Source organism: Podospora bellae-mahoneyi, chromosome 7, assembly GCF_035222275.1.
Source record: "Podospora bellae-mahoneyi strain CBS 112042 chromosome 7, whole genome shotgun sequence".
NCBI lineage: Eukaryota > Fungi > Ascomycota > Sordariomycetes > Sordariales > Podosporaceae > Podospora > Podospora bellae-mahoneyi.
The window spans coordinates 922,421-942,490 of NC_085886.1; the positions used below are offsets into that span (position 1 = coordinate 922,421).

At 52.9% G+C, this 20,070-nt stretch overlaps 7 protein-coding genes across 7 annotated transcripts; 4 read left to right on the plus strand and 3 right to left on the minus strand.

Moving 5' to 3' along the window:
- Positions 1–94: 94 nt before the first annotated feature.
- QC761_702030 (uncharacterized protein) lies at positions 95–4,089 on the plus strand. Its single transcript, XM_062881792.1, has 2 exons — positions 95–1,535; positions 1,589–4,089. The coding sequence occupies exons 1-2, from the start codon at positions 1,343–1,345 to the stop codon at positions 3,289–3,291; spliced, it is 1,896 nt and encodes a 631-aa protein (XP_062728030.1). The 5' UTR covers positions 95–1,342; the 3' UTR covers positions 3,292–4,089.
- A 687-nt stretch (positions 4,090–4,776) lies between these two features.
- Positions 4,777–5,817, minus strand: QC761_702020 (uncharacterized protein; the record flags this gene model as incomplete). The annotated part of the gene is made up of 4 exons (XM_062881791.1): positions 4,777–5,374; positions 5,433–5,486; positions 5,581–5,596; positions 5,661–5,817. The coding sequence occupies 4 exons, from the start codon at positions 5,815–5,817 to the stop codon at positions 4,858–4,860; spliced, it is 744 nt and encodes a 247-aa protein (XP_062728031.1). The 3' UTR covers positions 4,777–4,857.
- A 385-nt stretch (positions 5,818–6,202) lies between these two features.
- On the minus strand, positions 6,203–8,325 carry THI6 (thiamine biosynthetic bifunctional enzyme; the record flags this gene model as incomplete). The annotated part of the gene is made up of 4 exons (XM_062881790.1): positions 7,668–8,325; positions 7,467–7,602; positions 7,024–7,417; positions 6,203–6,973 (listed from the first exon to the last, which is right to left on the minus strand). The coding sequence occupies exons 1-4, from the start codon at positions 7,954–7,956 to the stop codon at positions 6,203–6,205; spliced, it is 1,590 nt and encodes a 529-aa protein (XP_062728032.1). The 5' UTR covers positions 7,957–8,325.
- An 845-nt stretch (positions 8,326–9,170) lies between these two features.
- Positions 9,171–10,684, plus strand: QC761_702000 (uncharacterized protein; the record flags this gene model as incomplete). The annotated part of the gene is made up of 2 exons (XM_062881789.1): positions 9,171–9,615; positions 9,669–10,684. The coding sequence occupies 2 exons, from the start codon at positions 9,171–9,173 to the stop codon at positions 10,682–10,684; spliced, it is 1,461 nt and encodes a 486-aa protein (XP_062728033.1).
- A 338-nt stretch (positions 10,685–11,022) lies between these two features.
- QC761_701990 (uncharacterized protein) lies at positions 11,023–14,908 on the minus strand (the record flags this gene model as incomplete). Its single annotated transcript, XM_062881788.1, has 2 exons — positions 12,276–14,908; positions 11,023–12,187 (listed from the first exon to the last, which is right to left on the minus strand). The coding sequence occupies exons 1-2, from the start codon at positions 12,605–12,607 to the stop codon at positions 11,023–11,025; spliced, it is 1,497 nt and encodes a 498-aa protein (XP_062728034.1). The 5' UTR covers positions 12,608–14,908.
- QC761_701980 (uncharacterized protein) lies at positions 13,293–14,927 on the plus strand. Its single transcript, XM_062881787.1, has 2 exons — positions 13,293–13,720; positions 13,783–14,927. The coding sequence occupies exons 1-2, from the start codon at positions 13,632–13,634 to the stop codon at positions 14,681–14,683; spliced, it is 990 nt and encodes a 329-aa protein (XP_062728035.1). The 5' UTR covers positions 13,293–13,631; the 3' UTR covers positions 14,684–14,927.
- Positions 14,928–15,108: 181 nt separating this feature from the next.
- Positions 15,109–18,612, plus strand: QC761_701975 (uncharacterized protein). Its single transcript, XM_062881786.1, has 7 exons — positions 15,109–16,369; positions 16,422–16,494; positions 16,547–16,714; positions 16,763–16,858; positions 16,910–17,058; positions 17,111–17,946; positions 17,999–18,612. Exons 1-7 carry the CDS (start codon positions 16,083–16,085, stop codon positions 18,196–18,198), a joined length of 1,809 nt encoding a protein of 602 aa, XP_062728036.1. The 5' UTR covers positions 15,109–16,082; the 3' UTR covers positions 18,199–18,612.
- The last annotated feature ends 1,458 nt before the right edge of the window (positions 18,613–20,070 follow it).

A 20,070-nucleotide genomic window follows, 5' to 3' on the forward strand; every position in this document is an offset into this window, starting at 1 on the left:
CTTTCAATCTCATCACACGTTATGTTTACCCGCAAACGAACAGTGCCGGCCTCTGGTGAAGAATTCAGTACAGAACCAAGCCGCTAAACTCAACCATGGCTACAGCAAACTGGACGGGATCCTGCAGAGAGAAAAGAACCGTGCGTGCCGGGAGCATTCAGGACAGTGTTGTCAAGTAACTCTACCTACTTTAGACTTCTTCAGCACAGACAGCTAGCTTAGTCATGGGCTGGAAATGGTTTAGGGTCCCTCCTCCCTTCCATCACTTTTTCAGACGCCGCAGTTTGTTGTTGTTTAAGCTGACCCAACCTCCACAACCTCCACTGATTGGACCTTGTTGGCCCTGACGGCGACTCTCTGAGCAAAGCAAATCAACTGTGTGTCCTGAACCACTGCCCTCTCTCAGCTGGCTGCCCTCTGCACCATCGCCGAGCATCCCAGACCGAACATTGATTTCGACGGTACTTTTAATAAACCCAGAAGGGGTCCATTAATAATCACCAAACCACGACCACGACCACGACCACGACCGACGGAAACACGCCCCCTGCATTCCCCAACCATCCACCACCGGCAGTGCCTCTTTGTTTCGCGCGACAAGATCTGGCGGCGTACCTCGAAACACCACCTCATCGTTTCCTGCCTGGTGTTTCCTCTCTCTGCATTCTCTGGACTCGCTGATCTGCGGGAGCTCACATCTGCAACTCTATTTTCTCGATTGTGCACACCTCCAACGCATCGTGTCCCCCGATCTCCCACAATCCTTCATTTGCACCGTTGCCGCCCTTGAACAGGGACCATCTGAGCACCACTTTCTCTCCGAACCCATCGTGTTCCCACCGTGACCTCTGACCCACGATTCTCGAAGTGTCCATCCGATCACCACTTGGCCATTTCTTACCTTCCCTTTAGCGAGTAGGTTCCGGATTCCCCCTACGGTCGCTCCGACTTTTCGACGGACCAGCAAGCACTCCCGACGTCGAACTAGTAGCTGTCAACGACTCACTGTATCGACGGTAGCAGTCAAACGCCGGAATTCATCCTACCTGGAAGCCTCGGGGGATGCGGGGGGCGGAGGACCTCGATAGTTGAAGCAGGTCAAGCATCGAGGTCGAGCAAATAAACCAAATACACACCACAAAAAGATCGAGTCCCAAATCAAGTTGTTTCTGTCGTCCGGATTTTCTCGAAAACATTTGCCCAGCGACATCTGTCTGAGGTCCCTCCTCCCGCGCACCCCCTCTCCCCTCTCCCCCCTCCCCCCGCCGGCTGTTGCGTGCTAGAACGAATCCATTCGATTCTCAGAATCCTCTCAGAGTCTCTCCTACATTCTTGTCTGGGCATGGAGCCGGTCTTCATAGTCTCACGCGAAGAGTTCCACGATGTTCAGATGGAGCTGAAGCGTGTTCAGAACATACAGCACCATCACTCGGAACGGCTACGGCTCATTGAGCAACGTCAGGCTGATGATGCGGCCTTGAAGTCATGCTGGAATCCTCCCTTTCCAAGCGTGCTTGGGGGAACACCTCAGCATGGTCAGTGTCTATGATTAAACAGTCGGGAAGACATAATACTAATCGTGAGATAGGGCCCACCCATATGCCCTCGGCCGACTTCAGCGACATTGACGACGAGCAGAGTCAGACCCTGCTAGGCACTTTGCAGCTCGATGCCGAGGACGAACCGATACGCAGAGGGGCTGCTTCGCGGGCCAATAGCGTGCGGTTCGACGAAAGTGCCCTGCACGGTGCCGGCTTTGGAGGCCATGCCATTCGCCACTCCAACGACTTTGGTCCCATACGTCCGTCGAGCGGGATGGGAGGACACCAGTTGGAACGGACATATTCTCACAAGTCGGATGGCAGACATAGTTCCGCTGGACATTCGGTCCACTCTGGAATTTCTGGGAGAGCCAGCAGTCTCGGACTGGATACCAACTTTGTGATTGGGGGCCGTGACGACGATGAGTCGCCCCTAGATATCCCCGAGCCCCCACCCGTTTTCTATGTCTTGGGCTCTGCCCCCTCCATTATCCGCTGCTGGATCACGACCGACTTCACGTCCGAAGGGTTGTTGTATGCCGTGGTGTGCACTGGGTCTCAAAAATCGACGGTTGAGTACTCGCTGCTTCGGGATCTGGACCTGGTCAACAACATCCATCGGGATGTGGATGGTGCTCACAGAATCACACTGCCAGTTTTTCTGGCTGAGGCCCGGGTTACCCAGTCCAACTCCCGCGGCGGAAGTCCTGCATCACAGCTGCCTAGTATCACAGCCAACTTTGAAGTCACGGGCATGGACCAACAAGACAGCCCCGAGACCAAAAGAGCGATCCGTGTGTTCATCGGCAGCCACACGCTGCGGCTTCTCAGTGCCGACCTGTTGCTGTCCCAAAACTGCATGACTCTGTACGGCAATGACCGGAACAAGCTTTCGATTCCGTTTGTGCGGCCCGAGGACGATGCCGTATTCAAGCATTTGACTACAGCCAACCTGCTTCCAGGCAAGCCGAAGCTCAACGCTGCCGCACCCGAGTTTGTTGCTGGTGACAAAACGGCAAAGCGTTCTCCCAAGGTGGCGGCGGAGCCGGAGCGTCCAGTATCCAAGCCTATGGGGGGTGGTTCTGAGGGTGTAGCGTCGCCCGCCGCGCAGCCGAGCCAACCTGTGTCCAAACCTGTGACGGCGACGAGTACCGCGTCGGAGAGTGGAGCGGAGAGTGAGAAGCAGCACCAGGAATCGACGAGCGCGGAAACATCTGGAAAGGATTCACACGCAACAACCGATGCCCCACGCCGCGAGCCCAGCCTTGCTATCAGAACACCCTGGCGGCAGACGGCGGTAGGGTTTTCTGAGAACGGCACTCCCTTGAGTGGTTACCAGCCAGCACCCCGCACGCGCTCTATGAAGGTGCTTCGACCACCCAAGGCTAGCAGCAGCACCTCATCCTCGGCACGAACAGGAGCGGCATATGAGCCAGCGCCGACGGCACGTTCAGGAAATGAGCAACGGCGCAAGGGCCAGAGTGACGCCCAACCCCCCATTGGTATGAATAGCTGGGGTATGTCGAAGCGCAGCATGAGCGGCCCAGCTCTCAGCAGCCTCAATTCGGAGACGAGGGTCTCCTCGGCTGCGTCCACGTCGACAATCACGACACCTACCACCAGTAGTCACCATGACGCGGGTAAAACGACGCCTTCTCTTCCACGGACAGCCAACAACCCTCTTGGAAGCGCGTCGGCATTTTCGTGGATCGCATCCAACAAGCCCAAGACCCCGGCCGCTGCTGACTAGGAGAAAGGCGTTCGGAAGAAGACTCACCGGCATCAGGGAAAGGGCAAGAAACAGAAGAAGAAGGAGAAGAAGAGGATTGTTGTGAGCTGCTGAGGATAATGAGGAGTTTGGCTTGGCAGATGAAGATCAAGGGCAATAAACTGGCTGCTAATGGATGGCCTTGAATGCCCGGGTTTAGTGCGCCTTGGGGTAGCAGGCAGCACCGGCGGTGGTTTTAGCTGGGTGATTGAGCTTGCAGCGGCAGTAGTAACTACGATAGTTATGAGCAGAAAAGCAAAAATAAAACAGTCTCAACGAAGGCCGTTGCGCCTGATGATCCACGTTCTCTTCTGTAGAGTTCCCAGATCCATCTCAACAGCTATGGCCCCAGGTGGTGTGTCTGTCAAGGTCGAGCCGCTTCCCCCAAACAGCCGGATAGGTGGAAGCATGGAAATTCCAGGTACGTACCTAGACCGCGGGAGATGTCATAGCTCTTTTTGATACCATCAGACATCTCATCCAATGCCACCAAATTCATTCCCATCCTCCCATACAATTCCCCAGGACGATCCTAAGAACCAGCATGTGGAACACTGTTATCATGCACCCATATACCATCACATGCACAAGGCCAAAGCTCGGTCCACGCCCACTGCCCGTTGATGCACCTTGTCGATTGGGATAGAGGTAGGATCTTGTATTTCTACAAGCTGGAGGTTTACTGGGACTGTTTGGTCAAAGGCCCAGTGCAGTCGCTGAAGTTGGTTTACCATTTGTATAAACAGCTACTTGCCATGTTCTATAATGGATGGTATCAGCAATCCCAACGAAGAAAGCTCAAAGAGCTTCATGTGAACCAAGTCCAAGCTCAACACGCGAAAAAGCATGATACATTATCCTCGCACATGAAAGAGATGCAACCCCTGTATAAGCTTTATTTACCTTCTTCTTGACAATCAAAACCTCCCTATAGTGGTTCCGCGGAGAGAGTAGGAGCTAAGAAGGCTGGACTCTTTCGGCATTTGATGTCCTCGTGGCAGCTTTTCGGGGGAACCCGGCATACCTCGTTATAAAACATAGCAATTCGTTCGTCATCCATAAATATCATGCTATAGGCATCTGTTTATAGTATATCTGTACCGAAACGCAAGAAAGTTCATGGTTGCTCGTAGTCTGTTTATAAGCCGGATTAAGCGGGCATCCATCTTTTTTACATTTCGTTCGACAATCAGCACTGTCTTCATTTTCCACACCCCCAACAGCATATCTACTCGAACGACGGCCAGGTCGAGAGGAACCACTGCAGTTGGTTACAACACTATTTTCACAAACAGCCACGTGCGTTACTTACCATACTTTACCTGATCGATCGATAGCACCACCCCAAGCCCCAGCGAAGAAGCCTTCAGAGACTGATAGTCCAAGCCTTGACACGTTCAAAGCAAAACATCTGGCACTTGTAAAAAAACAAAAAAAGAAAAAGAGAGAGAGAGAGAGAGAGACAACCTCATGCGTGGATATATTGCTTTCATCTACGCGCTTATTTACCCAGCTATATATAGCTTCATTCAAAATCAAAAAGAAAAATCAAATCTTACTCCCCACCAACCCCCCCAACGCCCCCTTAGTCTCATTCCCCGTGTCCTTGACCAGGTTCACAATCCCCTTGAACTCCGGTACAGCCGCATCCCCCATCAGCTCGTAAATCCAGCTCTCACTGCTCGTGACCACCGCCCCGGCCTGCCTCAGCCGCGCAAGCGCGATGGGGACCTCTTCCTTGTTTGTTGAGCTGACGCCGTCTGCCAGGACGTAGACTTTATGTCCTGCCGCTAGCAGATCGAGCGCAGTTTGAGTGACGCAGATGTGGGACTCGATGCCTACGATGGCGACCTGGGCGGGGGAGGAGAAGACGGGGTCGGAGAGGATGGGGGGGATGAACATGCTGAAGCGGGTTTTGTCGATATCGGCCTTGACGGTTGTGCGGGCGAGGTGGGGTTTGAGCTCGGCGACGGTGTCGCCCAGGCGGGACCGGTTTTGGGTGGTGACGAAGACGGGGAGGGAGAGGACGGTGGAGGCGCGGAGGAGTTTGGAGGTTGTGGAGATTCTATTGTGGGGGGTGTAAGTATCAGTTGCTACATAACTAGATGAAGGGGGTGCCCTACACTTTGTCGAACTCGTGGATGGCAGGGCGGAATTTCTCTTGGATGTCGCAGACGCTTTTGTGGTGAGTTAGTCGATTGTGAGAACCGGGTGGGCGATAGCCATGTTTCATGAGAGATGAGGTGGGAGAGCAATGTGCAATTAACATACAAAACAGCTGGGTTTTCTACATCAATCCATCATCATCAGCAACACGCTCCCTCATGACGGGTCTCAAGAGTAAAACATACGAAACCGCCTCTGCGGCGCCGGAGCAGGAGAAGACATGGTCGCCCTGTTGAGTATAGAGTACGATCTCGCCTGAGTTGAGATGATTGAAGCTAAAGGTGTAAATTGTCTCCCGAGTGTCGATGTAATTGTCGGTTTGAAGCAAACTCGCAAGCTCATATTATTATGAGATCAGAAGATATGATGACTCAATTGTCCAGCCATGAAAGAAATAGGAAAGGGAGATGACAGGATTAAGAAAGAGCGGGGCAACGGAACCGACGCCGAGCATGCGGGACGGCCGCGGCCGGCGGCGCAACACTAACACGCACGCACGTTGGGGTAAACGATTCCGGGGGTGGGACAATGCCGGTTGCCTTCCTTCCCCGCATAAAAAGAGGTGGTGATCTCAAAATTGGTGACATGTGGAAATGTTAAGTGGGGGTAACTTCATGAAGGGCTTTAGAGATCTCATCAACGTGTAAGTCGACTTGTAGAATGTCACCGGGTTAGGGTTATGTTTAGCCCCTGAATGGAGCCATTATCCTACATCCTGGCCCTGCGGTTAAAGGTCCGTAACCGTCACCTTGGCCCTCTCCAACCACTTCAAGTCCCCACTCACAGTGGCAGTCCGGATATTGTACAATTCGTCCAGGAAGGCCGAGATGAAGGTCCCAGGCCCCTTGACGTCCTCCCTCTCAGCGGCAATCTCGGCCGCAATCTCGAAATGCAGCATCGCCGTGACCACAGCCCATAGCTTGTCCTCTTTATGGTGCACAGCCAAGGCCACTGAGATCGCCGTCCCAAGTGTGCACCCCGTTCCCGTGACAAGACCCAGATATTCGTGTCCATTGGCGACAGTAACAGCCGAATATCCATCACTGACGTAGTCCGTCTTTCCAGTCATCACTACCACGCTCTGTTCCCTCCTGGCCAACTTCACAACAAGGTCGAGTTTGTTTTCGGGTGTGAGACTGTCGACGCTGTCGACGCCTTTTTGTTGCTCGCCGTCCACCGCGCCCCAGACCGTCTTGATCTCGCCTTCGTTGCCCTTGATGACGTCGAGGTAGCCGTTGGCGAGGATGGATCTGACGGCCTCCCTCCTAACTGAAGTTGCCCCTGCACCAACAGGATCAAAAACAACCGGCTGAACGGCCACATTGTAAGCCTGGAGCGCCTTGTAATAGTTCAGCAGCCCCTCGGGGGTGACGGTGCCCATGTTGACCACCAGCGAACCTCCCAACTTGGACAAATCGGCAGCCTCCTCGCCGTAATTAGCCATGATGGGTGAGCCACCGACTGCCAGAGCGACATTTGCAGCAAAGTTTTGTACCACCTGCCCCTTCGTCAGTATCATCTCCCCTCAGAATGTGCTTGGAAACATACCAAATTCGTCATATTGTGCGTCAATGGCTTGGCCTCATGCACCTTCTTGATGATATCCCCCGCCACCTCCAACACCCCCTTACTCGCTCTAGCCCCCATCAGACTGCTGCCCCTGAACTTGTCGGATGATTTGACCAGCGTCAGAAGCTCTTTGCTTGCCTCCTCAGGGTCATTGGCAGACATGATGGCGCTGACAACAGCCACACCATTCAAGGTGAGCCACCCTGGCTTGCCATTAACATGCCGGCTCTGGTACATAATACGCGCGATGTTGTATTTGTTGAGACCGCCGATACAGACGGTTCTGACCTTGTCGTAGTAGCCGGCCGTCTCCATGGCGGTGAGGATCTCACGAACTCCGGCGGCACCGATGATGGCCTTGGTATTTGTTTTCCTTTATTTTGTCAGTAGTCTACCATCAAGTCGAAGAGGAGGCTACTCACGTCGGAGTGGCGTATACGGTGCCAATACCCAAGTAGTCGGCTCCGTTTTTGCAGGCGATGAGGGCCTCTTCCACATTGCTGACGGTTACTCCGATGATCTTGTCGTCACCGAGTAATTTCCTGGCCGTCTCCAAATCTGTGTTTGTCATTCCGAAGTCAGCAACCGAATAAATGAGAAGGATATCGCCTCAAAGAACTCACCCATATCATCCTGCCCGATATGCACACCCTCACACCCCACCGCCAGCGCGACATCCACCCTATCATTGATCAAAAGAGGCACATTATACTTCTTGGTCAACTCATGCAGCCTCTTCGCTATAGACACCAACTCGCCCGTGTCGGCCGTCTTTTCGCGAAGCTGAACGAGGCTCACCCCTCCACGGAGGGCTTGCTCAACGACATCAAAAAACCGGGATGGGTCCTGGAGCACGGCGGGTGTGGAGTCAGTTACCAAGTAAAGGTGGTAGTCGACGTGTGGTTTCGGCATCGTGAAAGCAAAAGATCGGATGACAGTTGTGAGATTATCGGGCTGAGATGAGCGGCTGGGGATGTGAGTGAGTGAGTAAGTGACCGACTGAGTGGGGTCAAACTTTGAGCCTTGAGAGAGAAAGAGAGCGCTTCAAGTGGCGTCACATCTGGCTCTTTCCGAGACGGCTTGGCGGGGGTAGTCACGGCATTGCAGTTGACAATACAGCTCCTTAAAGGCTCTTTGCTAATTTTGCTGGAGAATCATCATCAAATCTCTCACAGTTCAGCGTCTTCTACTTCCTATCAAGCATTTCCCACTCTCTCCCCCAAGGCTCGTTCAAGGGTTAGGGTTGCACATGCCGGATGTAGTTCCCCTTTTCCAAGATGTCACTACCCCTTTTCGACCTTGTCACTCTACGCCCGTTCCCACACACCCGGAGGGACGGGTACTCTGGATATGTAACCACGCAACAGAATACGTCAAGTCATTTATGCCCACGAGGCCGGACGAAAGTGCACTGATGCACCCCGCAGTTTTAATTCCGAGAGGCGTCCATTGCCGCCTCGGGCATTTATTTTGGACGTTGACTCCTTTTAGAGATTCCTGCCCTCTTGCCTTCCAACCTGGCGACCATGGGTAGTACCTGGTTAAAATCAGGGGATGGGGAGGGAGCTGCCCTCCTTCGTGGGCGAAGAAAATGAATTTAACCGCTTCTTGGGTCATGGACAACTTACTACATGGCATGGCACTCTAAGAGTCCTGCGGAGAGCGTGCCAGCCAAGATGTTGGATCATATCGAGATATGATGGGGAACTCCAAGTTGAAAGATCGTGAGTTTGGTGGTGTTGGCTGTTGGAGCAGCTGAATTCCAGGTTGGTAGAAAAGCCATTGCAATGTTTGGCTGTATCTGAGAGACACCACTAGCAACTCTGGCTAATACAGACCACCAAAGAACACAGCTTCATCATGTCATATGTCAAGAATTCATAGCACAGACGGGTGCTCATAGTACAGCATGCCGGAAGACGGGCAATTAATATGCCTTATACAAGGTAATATCGACTTCCCCAGAAACGCACCACGATGAGAGGGGGGGCTCAAAAGAGAACAAAATTCGGAGCACATGGCAAACACATGCATCATGTATAAAACCGTAAAGAATCCCCTTCCCCCCGAGAGACGACGATCCTAGTTACCACACCCACCATCTCTCCCCCCAAAGCCCAGCCAAGATGCGCCTCGCCGGAACATTCCTCACAGCAGCGGCTGCCATCACCGGCGCCGCTGCTGCCCCTGGCACAACCACCCTCGGTCCCCGCCAGCAGTCTTCCACCATCACCGTCGACCTCACCCGCACTTTTCAGAAAATGGATGGCTTCGGCTTCAGTCTCGCCTTCCAGCGCGCCAATCTCATCACGAACATGTCTGACAAGACCAAGCAAAAGGAGCTCCTCGACCTCCTGTTCAACCGCACCACCGGAGCAGGCTTCACCATCCTCCGCAATGGCATTGGCTCCACACCCAACAGCAACTCCGACTTCATGAACACCATCGCCCCTCGCAACCCGGGGGGCCCAAGAGCTACGCCCCAGTATGTCTGGGACGGCAAAGACAGTGGCCAGCTCTGGGTATCCCAACAAGCCGTCCAGCAATACGGCGTGAAGCAGATCTACGCCAGCAAGCACACCCCTAATTCCCCCCCTTTCCCGCGGTCTCTAACGCTTTCCCAGACGCCTGGTCAGCCCCAGGCTACATGAAAACAAACAACAACGACGCCAACGGCGGCACCCTCTGTGGGGTCCCGGGAGCATCATGCTCATCCGGAGACTGGCGACAGGCCTACGCCGACTACCTGGTAGCTTACATCAAGTTTTATGCTCAGGAGGGCGTCCCCATCACCCACCTCGGCTTCCTCAACGAGCCAGACTACACCGCCAGCTACGCGAGCATGAGATCAGACGGGAACCAAGCAGCCGACTTTATCAAGATCCTCTACCCAACCCTCGAAGCCGCCAACCTGACCAGCCAACTCGGCATCGCCTGCTGCGAGACGATGGGCTGGGGCAGCGCCGTCAACATGATCAACTCGATTCGCTCTCAAGGGCAAGAAGGAAGGCTCAAGACTGTGACGAGTCACACTTATACTGGTGGACCGTCAAGCCCGATGAATAGTCGGAACCCTGTTTGGTTTTCTGAGCAATGTGATTTGAATGGGCAGTGGACGACGTCTTGGTACAGCAACGGCGGTGCAGGGGAGGGCTTGACCTGGGCAAATAACGTATATTCTGCGGTCGTGAGCTACAACGCGTCGGGGTACCTCTACTGGGAGGGGGTTCAGTGGCCCAACCCCAACACCAACGAAAAGATCATCCGGGTGGACAACAGGACAAACACTTATGAAGTCTCAAAAAGGCTCTGGGCGTTTGCCAACTGGAGCAGGTATGTCCGGCCGGGGGCGGTCAGGGTTGGTACGTCGGGGGGTAGCGGGGTGAGGACGGCGGCGTTTAGGAACGAGGATGGGACGATTGCTGTCGTGGTGATTTCTACCACGGGGAGTGCGGTGAATGTGAGTGTTCGGGTTAGTGGAGGGGGGACGCCGATTTATGCGCAGGCTTTTGTGTCGGATAATACTAGGAATGCGGCGAGTACGCCGGCGACGTTGGGGGCGGACGGGACGGTGAGTGGGCAGGTGGCTGCGAGGAGTATAACTACGTTTTTTATACTGCCTGGGGCGAGGAAGTCGTGAGGTGGACGTGATGGAGAGGTTTTGATTTTTGAGAAGGGGGTAGATGAAGCGTATATCTCACATTAAGCTGAGCAGATAAATCCCTGGCTGCGGTTGAAGACCTGGTCAATCCTTTCGGCCGGCTGCATCCTCCTATGGTGGTGCCAGGGCGACCGACTTCTACGTCACACAAGCAGGAAGCCACAACGAACGTCAGGTCATGAGACAGCTTCACGGTAGAGTGTAACAGCATTCTTTTCCCGGCAAATATCCAAAATGTTGCACCGTTCACGGTTTGTAAAATCTCATGTATCAAAACAAACCCCCAACGCCAAACCAAAACCCGCCATGCCAACCTCCTAAAAAGCCGTCAACCCCCTCAAAATAGGATACTCCCTCCCATCAATCACCTCCGTATCCATCACCCACTCATCCCCCTCCCCCTCTTCCTCCACATCCACCTGCTCCCCATTCTCCAAATACTCCCCCCTCTTCCACCTCGGGTTACAATTCCCCGGCATAAACTTGGCCGCATCCATCTTCAACGTCATCTTCACCTCGGGACAATAATCCCAAATATGCTTCCTCAACTCCGGCGTCCCCCACACCTTGCTATGTAGATACTTCCCCCCTCCCCCAGTATGATACCCCATCGGCTCATAAAACCCATGCCGCCAGTCATCCACCCCCTCAGTATAAGGCTTCACCGGCTCCCCCGCGGTACCATTTACAGGGAACGTCCCGTTAGACGGCAGCTCCTCATCCGGCAGCAACGGCGCCGGCGCAGTCAAGGCAGGGTCAGGGTTGTTGATATCAACCTTGTTCCCCGAATGCTGCTCCCCAGAAAAGGCACTCGACACGCTGCCGTTGGCCATCATATTCCCGATCCGGTGGCCCAGCCTGTCAGAAAGCCAGACATCCTCCGGCTCGGAGCCGTCTTTTCGCGTTTGGTGTTTTAGGACTTCGACAATGGCGCTCACACGGCGAAGTGAGAGCCCGCCGTTACCACCGTACCGAGCATTCAGCGACCAGGGCGCACCCACCCAGTCGTATTCCAAGAATTCGTTTAGATTCCTTCGTGAGTTTGCGCAGAGGATGGAGTCGGTCTGGAAGACGAGCAGCCATTCGGCTGGTTGGAGGACAACTTCGTATAACCAGCGGTTGGTCAAGAATCGGGAGATCTCCTCCTGGGATCCCGTCGTCATGTTGGAGGGGATGTAAGTCAGGTCTAGCTTCCCCGCGGCGACCTGGGAGCGGATGGCGGAGGATTTGTTGATGTGGGCTACGGATTCGTACGAGCCCATGAAGCGGAAGCGCCAGTCAGGGGGGACCACGCCCATGAAGTGGAGCATGAGGGGGGCGAGGATGGGGTCGGGGCGGTTTTCGATTAGGAGGGCGACCTTGGAGGCGTTGTAGCGGCTTGCCTGGACTTGGTAGTGGTGTTTTTGGTTGGTGAGGGTGATGGAGGGGAGGGTGATGAGGGAGGATTCGATGGCTAGGTGGGAGAGGTAGGTTGCGAGGGCTCTGTGATGGTGGTGGTGGTGTGTTAGTAGAATTTCTGGTGGTGATGGTGGTGATGGTGGTGATACTGAACGGATTGCGCTGCACTTACAAGAAAACAAACACTCCTCCCATCAATCGCATCCGCCTGCTCGTCCTCCCCCACAGCGCGCTCCCTAGCAGCTTCCCCTTTTGCCATGACATGACTACTTTCTCGCTGAAATTCACCTCCCCAAACGCTGTTCTCTTCTCTGCAAAGTGTTTGTTGAGATAGGACACCGCCCCGGAGGCGGATTCTCTGACGCTCCCCGCGCCAGGAGTGTGGTTGTCGAGAAATGATACCGCTTCGGCGGTGGATTCTCTAAACCTAACCATGCGCGGGCCGCCACTTGAATTTGAAGCAAAGTCGCGTACCCGCTCCAGGGTCTGCGCAAGCTTATCCATTGTTCGCTGTTGGCGGCTCTCAAGGCACCGTAGCAGTGGAGAGGACCCTCAGTAAGCCGATCGCGCTATAGCATCTCGGCGGAAAGATGGTCGTCAACCCGTACGTGGTGATAATGATGATGATGATGCGTGGTGTAGACAGATCTCTCGTCAGTCAGAGGGAGAGAAGCGGTAATGCAATGTCTGACACGCGCTATCTACTGCAGTATCTGATTACAAGGGAAAAAAAGGGGATGTGATCGTCCCCTTCGCCCCTCCCTGCGATCCTTCTGTTCAGCTGAGAGCCTGGTGAGCGGTACTTGGTTGGTACTTTTGAGGGCTCTCCCGCTTTCAGACCCAATCTGGAATGGCTGACGAGAGCCCAGGTGCAGTTGATGCAGAGCGGCGCAGCTTTGATTGCTTCGTGGTCGACGGGCTATCGATGCGCGACCAGATGTCATGTCTGGCAACCCGAGCACTCCGGTCCGATGCCAATTCGGTTCTGCTTTTGTACCACAATGCTCAGTTGGTGAGAAAAAAGCCGTCGGTGATTTCATCATTGTCATTGAGGAAAACAATCCATTAATGACTTAGCCTTTTCCAGCTAGACTTGACCCAGGAACGCGGTCTGACCTGCCAAGACTGCATTCATAAATGAAGAGGCGCTGTCCTCCCGTCATCAGTGCTGGGGATAATCTGCAGGATCCCTTATTAATGGCACCAATTCGGGCTTTCAGAGGGCTGATGGTGCAATTCCGAAAGTCGAAGTCGGGGAAGACCACCGGCAGCGTGTGAGTGGTTGGTCCCCTCCCGGAATGTACCATCAAGGTACCTGCATCCCACTTCTTGCCTCTCCCTGTCTGTCAGCCTGCATCTCGGTTCGTTTGGAATTTCTTCAATTCCCCTTCGCATCTGACACACCTCTCTGTAATGAACCAGTGAGTCCGTTGTCGGTACTGTCGTGATCATATCTCCCATCCCATCATGACCTAGGATTTATCCACCGCCGGCCCCAAACTTCCAGCGACGACATCACATTTTCACCATGGCGACATCGCCGACATCAGGCGCGTTTCCTGGCCCATTCACCATTACGCGAACCAAGGTCTTCCTGCTGGTTTCCCTGGCATTGACGTGAGCTTATCCCAACATTCACATTGCCAAACCTGAGCAGCCTGCTAATCCGGTCCATTCAGCTGGTGGTTTGCCTCCCTGTTTCCGCACTACAAGCCAGTGATTCAGGAGACGTTCAAGGCGAGATTAAACGATGCGCTCCTGAAGCTACCATCCATCCAAGTCGACTGGGACACGTCGGTGGAGGTTTCTGAGGCATACAATGCGTCCAAAGTCGCCATCATAATCGAGCCAAGGCCACTGCCGCATCTTGTACCGCACATCCTGTATATGATGAACGTGGTGCCCCCTGAATGGCGCTTTGTCTTCATAGGCTCAAAAAGTAGTGTGACGGGCATGGAGGAGTCGGCGGCCATCAAACACCGCCAAATCATTGGGAAGCTGGACTTGATGGTGCTGCCGGAGCCGTGGGAGATTGACTCCAAGGAGAAAGTGTTTCGAACACTGACGGATATCCGATTTTACGACGAGTTCTTGCCGGGCGTCGAATATTTGTTAAAGTACGAGGCCGACAGCATCTTGTGCGCCAATTCCGAGGACAGCTTGAACGACTGGCTGGATTGGGACTTTGTTGGCGCACCGAGGAGGGCAGATGATCATTTTGCGGGCAATGGCGGTCTGTCACTTCGACGTGTGTCAACCATCAAGAGGGTGCTCAGCTTCCAAGCCAGATTGAACGACAGCGACCCCGAGGACGAGTGGTTTGGAAAGCGCGTCTATGTCTTGCCGGGCGCCAAGGTTGCGTCGGGTGTTGAAGAGGCTCTGGCGGTAGAAGACGTCTACCGCGAGGGAGCCATGGGCTACCATGTTCGTGATGGTGGCAACAACATTGCTGATGCTGTCTGGAAGCAGCCTGAGCAAAGGAAGAAGATATTTCAATATTGCCCAGAGTTGACCATGATCATGGAGATGAAGCTCGAGAGGCAGCGGTGTCCAGGGGATAAGGGGACGGGTCGCGAATGAGGTGTTGGTTCGATGAGCTTGGTAGGAACTGGCAACGTTGGAAATGGAACACGGGGTGAGAAGGTAAAAAGGCAGGATGCATTGGCACGTTACCATGGCGTTGTGGCAATATAATTTCGTATAGGTAGTCTTGGTCAGCAACGGCGTTCTGGTAGTAGCGGAATTGGTCACTTTTGACATTATTCCACTCGCCTGTTCCCATGATGTATGGGATGGCGACAGGAATTTAAGCTTTTTATCGGTCGATTTCGAGACTGAGAAAGAGGGGCACGATACGCCATCCCATCCACACAATCCCTTCGACACATTTTCTTACACTCCTCCGAACCCGCCCAGTTGACTTTACAAGTTCAACCAATCCATGCCACCTAATTCATACCTTTTGCATTTCCAACATTTAGAGAAGCAACCTTGACGTCCAACCTGCAATCCTCACCCGCCGCGCGTTCCGATTCTCCACGGCCGTCGTAGACCCGACTTCAGCCAAAATACCCTATGGAGATTGTCGTCCACTTCAGGCGTCCATTCTCCAAATTTATAGCATTCTGCCGCGTCAGCTCTCGGTACGATTCAACAAGCTTTGTCCAAGAAAGACCAAGAAACCAGATCTGCCGGAAAGCAACCATTGCCCGTGAGGCTGATCGCTACCACCTGGGCCGATATCCATCTGGTAGCTTCAGGGCATCCGGGAATACTTCCGGTGCTCACACAACTCTTGCTCGCTTTCGAGGGACGTTCTCTCAGGTTCAGACTCAGATTATGAGCTGTGTCGGAATTCTTTGTGTCTGGTCAAAGACATGTCATTGCGTGACATGTCTTGTTTCTGACTTTTGTTTGCTAACTCCTTTCCAGCATTTGCCACTCACTTATCCCCCAGTGACAGTCTCGTGGTCTATTCCAGAAGACCCTTGAGGTGGCCTCGTTTACCACCCGGGCCGGAGACGATCATACCTTCTACACAGTTCCCGGCTACATCATGAAAAGTTCTCATGGCTTCTTAATTCCCGCGCTCCGCAAATAGGAATGATACGCACATCCTGACGAATACCACCCGTGTGGTATCATGGCACTCACAAGGTGTGCCCAGCTTGGTGGCATTTATCGTTTTCAAGACCACCTTTTCCGATGGCCTTACATCAATATTTTTATTTCATATTCGCTTGTCACCCTACCGCATGTGCCTGCAAGGTCCAGTGCCACCACGGGAACAGCAACCTGTCCTAGATGGCTTCCTCGCCCTCGCTGGCCCCTATTCTCAAAAACTAGGCCTCGACTGTCTAGTTTGTCCCTCATACAACAAGTGTCATGTTGTCAATCTCTATATAAGCTCCATGACCTCTCGTGTTTTCTCTTGCGGGTTTCCTTATCTATATAGGTAGATCAAAAGCTCTCGCCAGCCATGAAGCTTTCTGTTACCATCCTTGCCGCCTACCTGGGCTTGGCAGCGGCCCACGGCGATCATGAAGGCCAACATATTCCCAAGATTTTGGGTGGGAGAAAGTTTCTCTCTGAGATGGGTGCTCGCCGTAGGTGGTCCCAGGGTGTCCAACAGCCCAATGTGATCAAAAGGTACCCACCATCCCCCAAGCCTCAGCATCACGCCGACAAACGACAAGAAAACACCAGCGGCAAATGTGGCGCCAGTGGTGGAAGCTGCGCGGCAGGTTACTGTTGCTCGGCCGAAGGGTATGTCATTTGTCTGTTCACAAAAGCCAAAACATGCTGACATGGATATCAGATGGTGTGGAAGAGGCATTGACTATTGCTCTGCCCCTGATTGCCAGCTGAACTACGGCCCTGGTTGCGACGGGGTAAAATATCACCATGTCATGAAGGAATATTGTCGAGACTAACACGCCACAGAACAAAAAGCCAAGTGGCCCGGATACCTCCGGAGTTGCTCGCCCAAAGCTTGGAAACGTCTTGTATGGCGGAGCTGGTATTTACGACTGCGTCACATCGGGAGATATTGCCCTAACATTTGATGACGGGCCATACCTCTATACAAACGATCTGTTAGATAAGTTGAAGGTACGTGCCTGTTTTTGGATTCAGGATATGCCTCTGACATTTGAACAGAGCTATGGAGCCAAAGCAACATTCTTCCTCACCGGAACGAATATTGGTAAAGGCATGATCAACGATCCTGCCACGCCGTATCCCGCCATAATCAAGGTAAATATGCCTTCAGCGTTCGAGTTCTTGGAGTCACTCACACATGAACAGAGGATGCATGCCGAGGGCCACCAAATTGCCAGCCACACTTGGTCTCACCAGAACGCAAGTCAAATGACCAATACCCAGTTCACCAACCAGATGGTGTGGAATGAGATTGCGCTCAACTCGATTCTTGGATTCTTCCCAACTTACATGAGGTGAGCTCCCAGGCTGACATCCCAACTGCCCGAGACTTACCAGATACTTCAGACCGCCGTATTCCATCTGCCAACGGGAATGTCAAAACATCCTCTCCACCCTCGGCTATCACACCATCTACTTCAACCTCGACACGGCCGGCTACCTAAACGACAGCCCCCGCGCAATCCAGACGAGCAAGAACATCTGGGATGACGCCATCGAAGGCTCCGACCCAGAAACAGACAGCTTCCTCCAGATCGAACACGACATCCACCAGCAAATCGTCTACAACCTCACCGACTACATCCTCACCTCTCTGTTCTCCAACGGCTACCGAGCCGTCACGGTAGGTGAATGCCTAGGTGACCCGCCATCAAACTGGTACCGTGCTGGTCCGGCCTCGTCGTCACCCTCATCATCACCGTCATCGGCAGCTGTGCCCACCAGAACAACAATCTCTGTTGCCCCGACAAGAACGGGCGCAAGCACAGATGGTACCTGCGGAAACGGCATCACGTGCGCGGGGACCAGATGGGGAGCCTGCTGTTCCGCCTCTGGGTTCTGCGGGGTGGGCGAGGAGTACTGCCAGTTGGGCAACGGGTGCCAGGCAGCGTGGGGGAGGTGCGATGGTGATGCTCCTGCTGTAAGCAGCAGTTCTTCTCGGACGAGTATCAGTACCCGGTATGTCATCAGCAGCACCAGCACAGCAACCAGCACACGTACGAGCATCAGTACCCGATCTGTTATCACGAGCACGGCGAGGAGTACGAGTACTACCACGAGCTCCCGTAGTAGTGTCAGTACGCGGTATGTGATTAGCAGCACGAGCACGAGCACCAGGAGGAGCACGAGCACGAGTACATCAAGAAGCACGTCAACATCCGCCACGAGAACCAGAACCACTTGTGAGTTTTCCACCCATCTTGATCATGTTTCCGGTTGCTAACTGTGAAACAGCAACTACAACATCCACCAGACCAACCTCCACCCCCGGCCTCGCCATCAGTGAAGATGGTCTCTGTGGTCCAGAGAACCAACAGACGTGCGAGGGGAGCGAGTTTGGGACCTGCTGCGGGCCGTCGGGGAGGTGCAGCTCGAGTAGTATTGCTTGTTTGGCGATTTTGGGGTGTCAGGAGAGGTATGGGAGGTGTGTTTAACTTTCAGGTTTGCTTTTTCTTTTTCCAAAGTGTATAGTTGTCGGAAGTGGGTAGTTGCACGTGGACATTATATAATTTCTGCTGGTATAAAACGATGTACTATGCAAGTGTGAGTGGAATAGGAAATTGGAAAATGGTGTGGTTCGGTGTGTGTAAAAGTAGGTTGGTAAGGTAGATGGTTGCCTGCTCTTGTGGAGGATTCGGTGAGATGACTGGATGCCAACAAGGAAGAGAGATGAGGTTGCTGCCTGCGAGAACACGTGTTGTGGAACTGGGTACAATGGAGAAAAAATGATGTTGATGGGACGATGTGAGGGAGGACAACAGATCGCGGGTGAAGACCCGAGGGGGGATGCTGTGTTACGGCTTACGGGGTGATGCACATCATGCTGCTAACCGGGAGGGGGATTACACGATAGGGCGTTGGGGGGAAATGAAACTCGGATGCCTTATTCCAGATTCTCGGTGACGTGTTGCATTGGTTCGTTGAGCATGTCTGGGTCGGAGAGAAAGCACCCTCACGAGAAAATAGTTGAGACAGCAATAGTAGGTTAAACACAGCAATATTGTAGACCGTACACCTCGAAAGACAATTGTCAGGCCTTTAAATATATCCAAAAGGGCCTATTAACTTATTTTTATTTTAAGGTACGGTTAACTCCCATATAACATAGATTGATTCCTTTTTTTGTTGTGCCAATTATTTTTTTTTTTGTGGGTAGGTGAGAAGAAGTCATGAAGAGGTCGTCAGTTCACTACAAGTCAGAATCGAACTGAGTGGACGTCAAGATCAGGGGCACATCTTCCTTATCAACCAAACAACTCCCCCCAAAAAACCATATGTCACCTCACCTACCACCAGTGTTGGCAAAAATGCGAGAAATCCCCCACGCAGTCATCCCAACATTTAACTCAATCCTTTCGCTGTCCCAGAGGGCCATGGGGGAGAGCCCCGGCACACTCGTGGCATCAATTTATCGCTCGGTCTCACAGATCCAAAGTTTCCCCCTTGGAGTTGCCAGGGGAAATTTTCGTCATCTACCATGCCAAACAACAAGTGTTGAAGTATCTGTGCGCCGGGTCATGAACAACTGCTAACCCTACGACTTGAACGTAGGACCTCTGCCGATGCTGCCGCTACCAGTTTGGACGGCTCTAACCCCATACTTGACAGTGGTTTAGGTTTGAGACTCATTTTCTTTCTTTCTTTCTTTCCTTTTTTTTTTTTGACGAGGCTGCGTGCTGACCGTTGCACCAGTTGGGGGGTTTCTCTCGTTGCCGGCAGAGCAAGTCGAACTTGGTTGATAAAACGGCAGGCAGGCGGGCAGGCAAGCAGACAGAAAGACAGACATTAGATGATGATGTGCAAAAAAGAGAGAGCAATATGGAAAGCAGCAGCATGGGACATTCTCAACATGTATTTTACTGACGAGGTAATATCAAAGATGAAAATGAAGACAGTTGTGTGTCTGTGTCACGACAATAGTCAAAAGTTCAGAACCCCCCTGACGATGAGAATTTCATTTGACGAGAGGATTTACTTGACTATGAGAATGTATTTGAAGAGGATCATATACTTGATGACGGGATGGAGGTATGTAATGGGATATGATGACGGTAAAGGCATACAGCAATAGATACACACGACGATGGAGACGCACCACAATAAAGGCACTTAAAAAGACATCATGAGAAAATAAAAATAAAAAAAGAATGTGAGAAATTCCCATGTAGCCATCCTTCCTCCCCCATACGAGGTAGCCAGTGGGTCGAGAACGACACGGAGGTCAATAGACGAACTTTGCTCCCCCAAGATCTTCAACGATCCCATTGGATATGTTCAAGATCCTGCTCTCTAAAGGAGAGACAGCT

What these genes read in the sequence shown, in the direction of transcription:
- QC761_701975 (XM_062881786.1), top strand. Translation starts at nt 16,083, where the DNA reads ATGAAGCTTTCTGTTACCATCCTTGCCGCCTACCTGGGCTTGGCAGCG. An exon ending in CGTATCCCGCCATAATCAAG is followed by an intron (nt 16,859 to 16,909) that starts GTAAATATGCCT and finishes ACACATGAACAG; the next exon opens with AGGATGCATGCCGAGGGCCA. An exon ending in TTCTTCCCAACTTACATGAG is followed by an intron (nt 17,059 to 17,110) that starts GTGAGCTCCCAG and finishes CAGATACTTCAG; the next exon opens with ACCGCCGTATTCCATCTGCC.
- QC761_701980 (XM_062881787.1), top strand. Translation starts at nt 13,632, where the DNA reads ATGGCGACATCGCCGACATCAGGCGCGTTTCCTGGCCCATTCACCATT. An exon ending in CTGGTTTCCCTGGCATTGAC is followed by an intron (nt 13,721 to 13,782) that starts GTGAGCTTATCC and finishes CGGTCCATTCAG; the next exon opens with CTGGTGGTTTGCCTCCCTGT.
- QC761_702030 (XM_062881792.1), top strand. Translation starts at nt 1,343, where the DNA reads ATGGAGCCGGTCTTCATAGTCTCACGCGAAGAGTTCCACGATGTTCAG. An exon ending in TGGGGGAACACCTCAGCATG is followed by an intron (nt 1,536 to 1,588) that starts GTCAGTGTCTAT and finishes ATCGTGAGATAG; the next exon opens with GGCCCACCCATATGCCCTCG.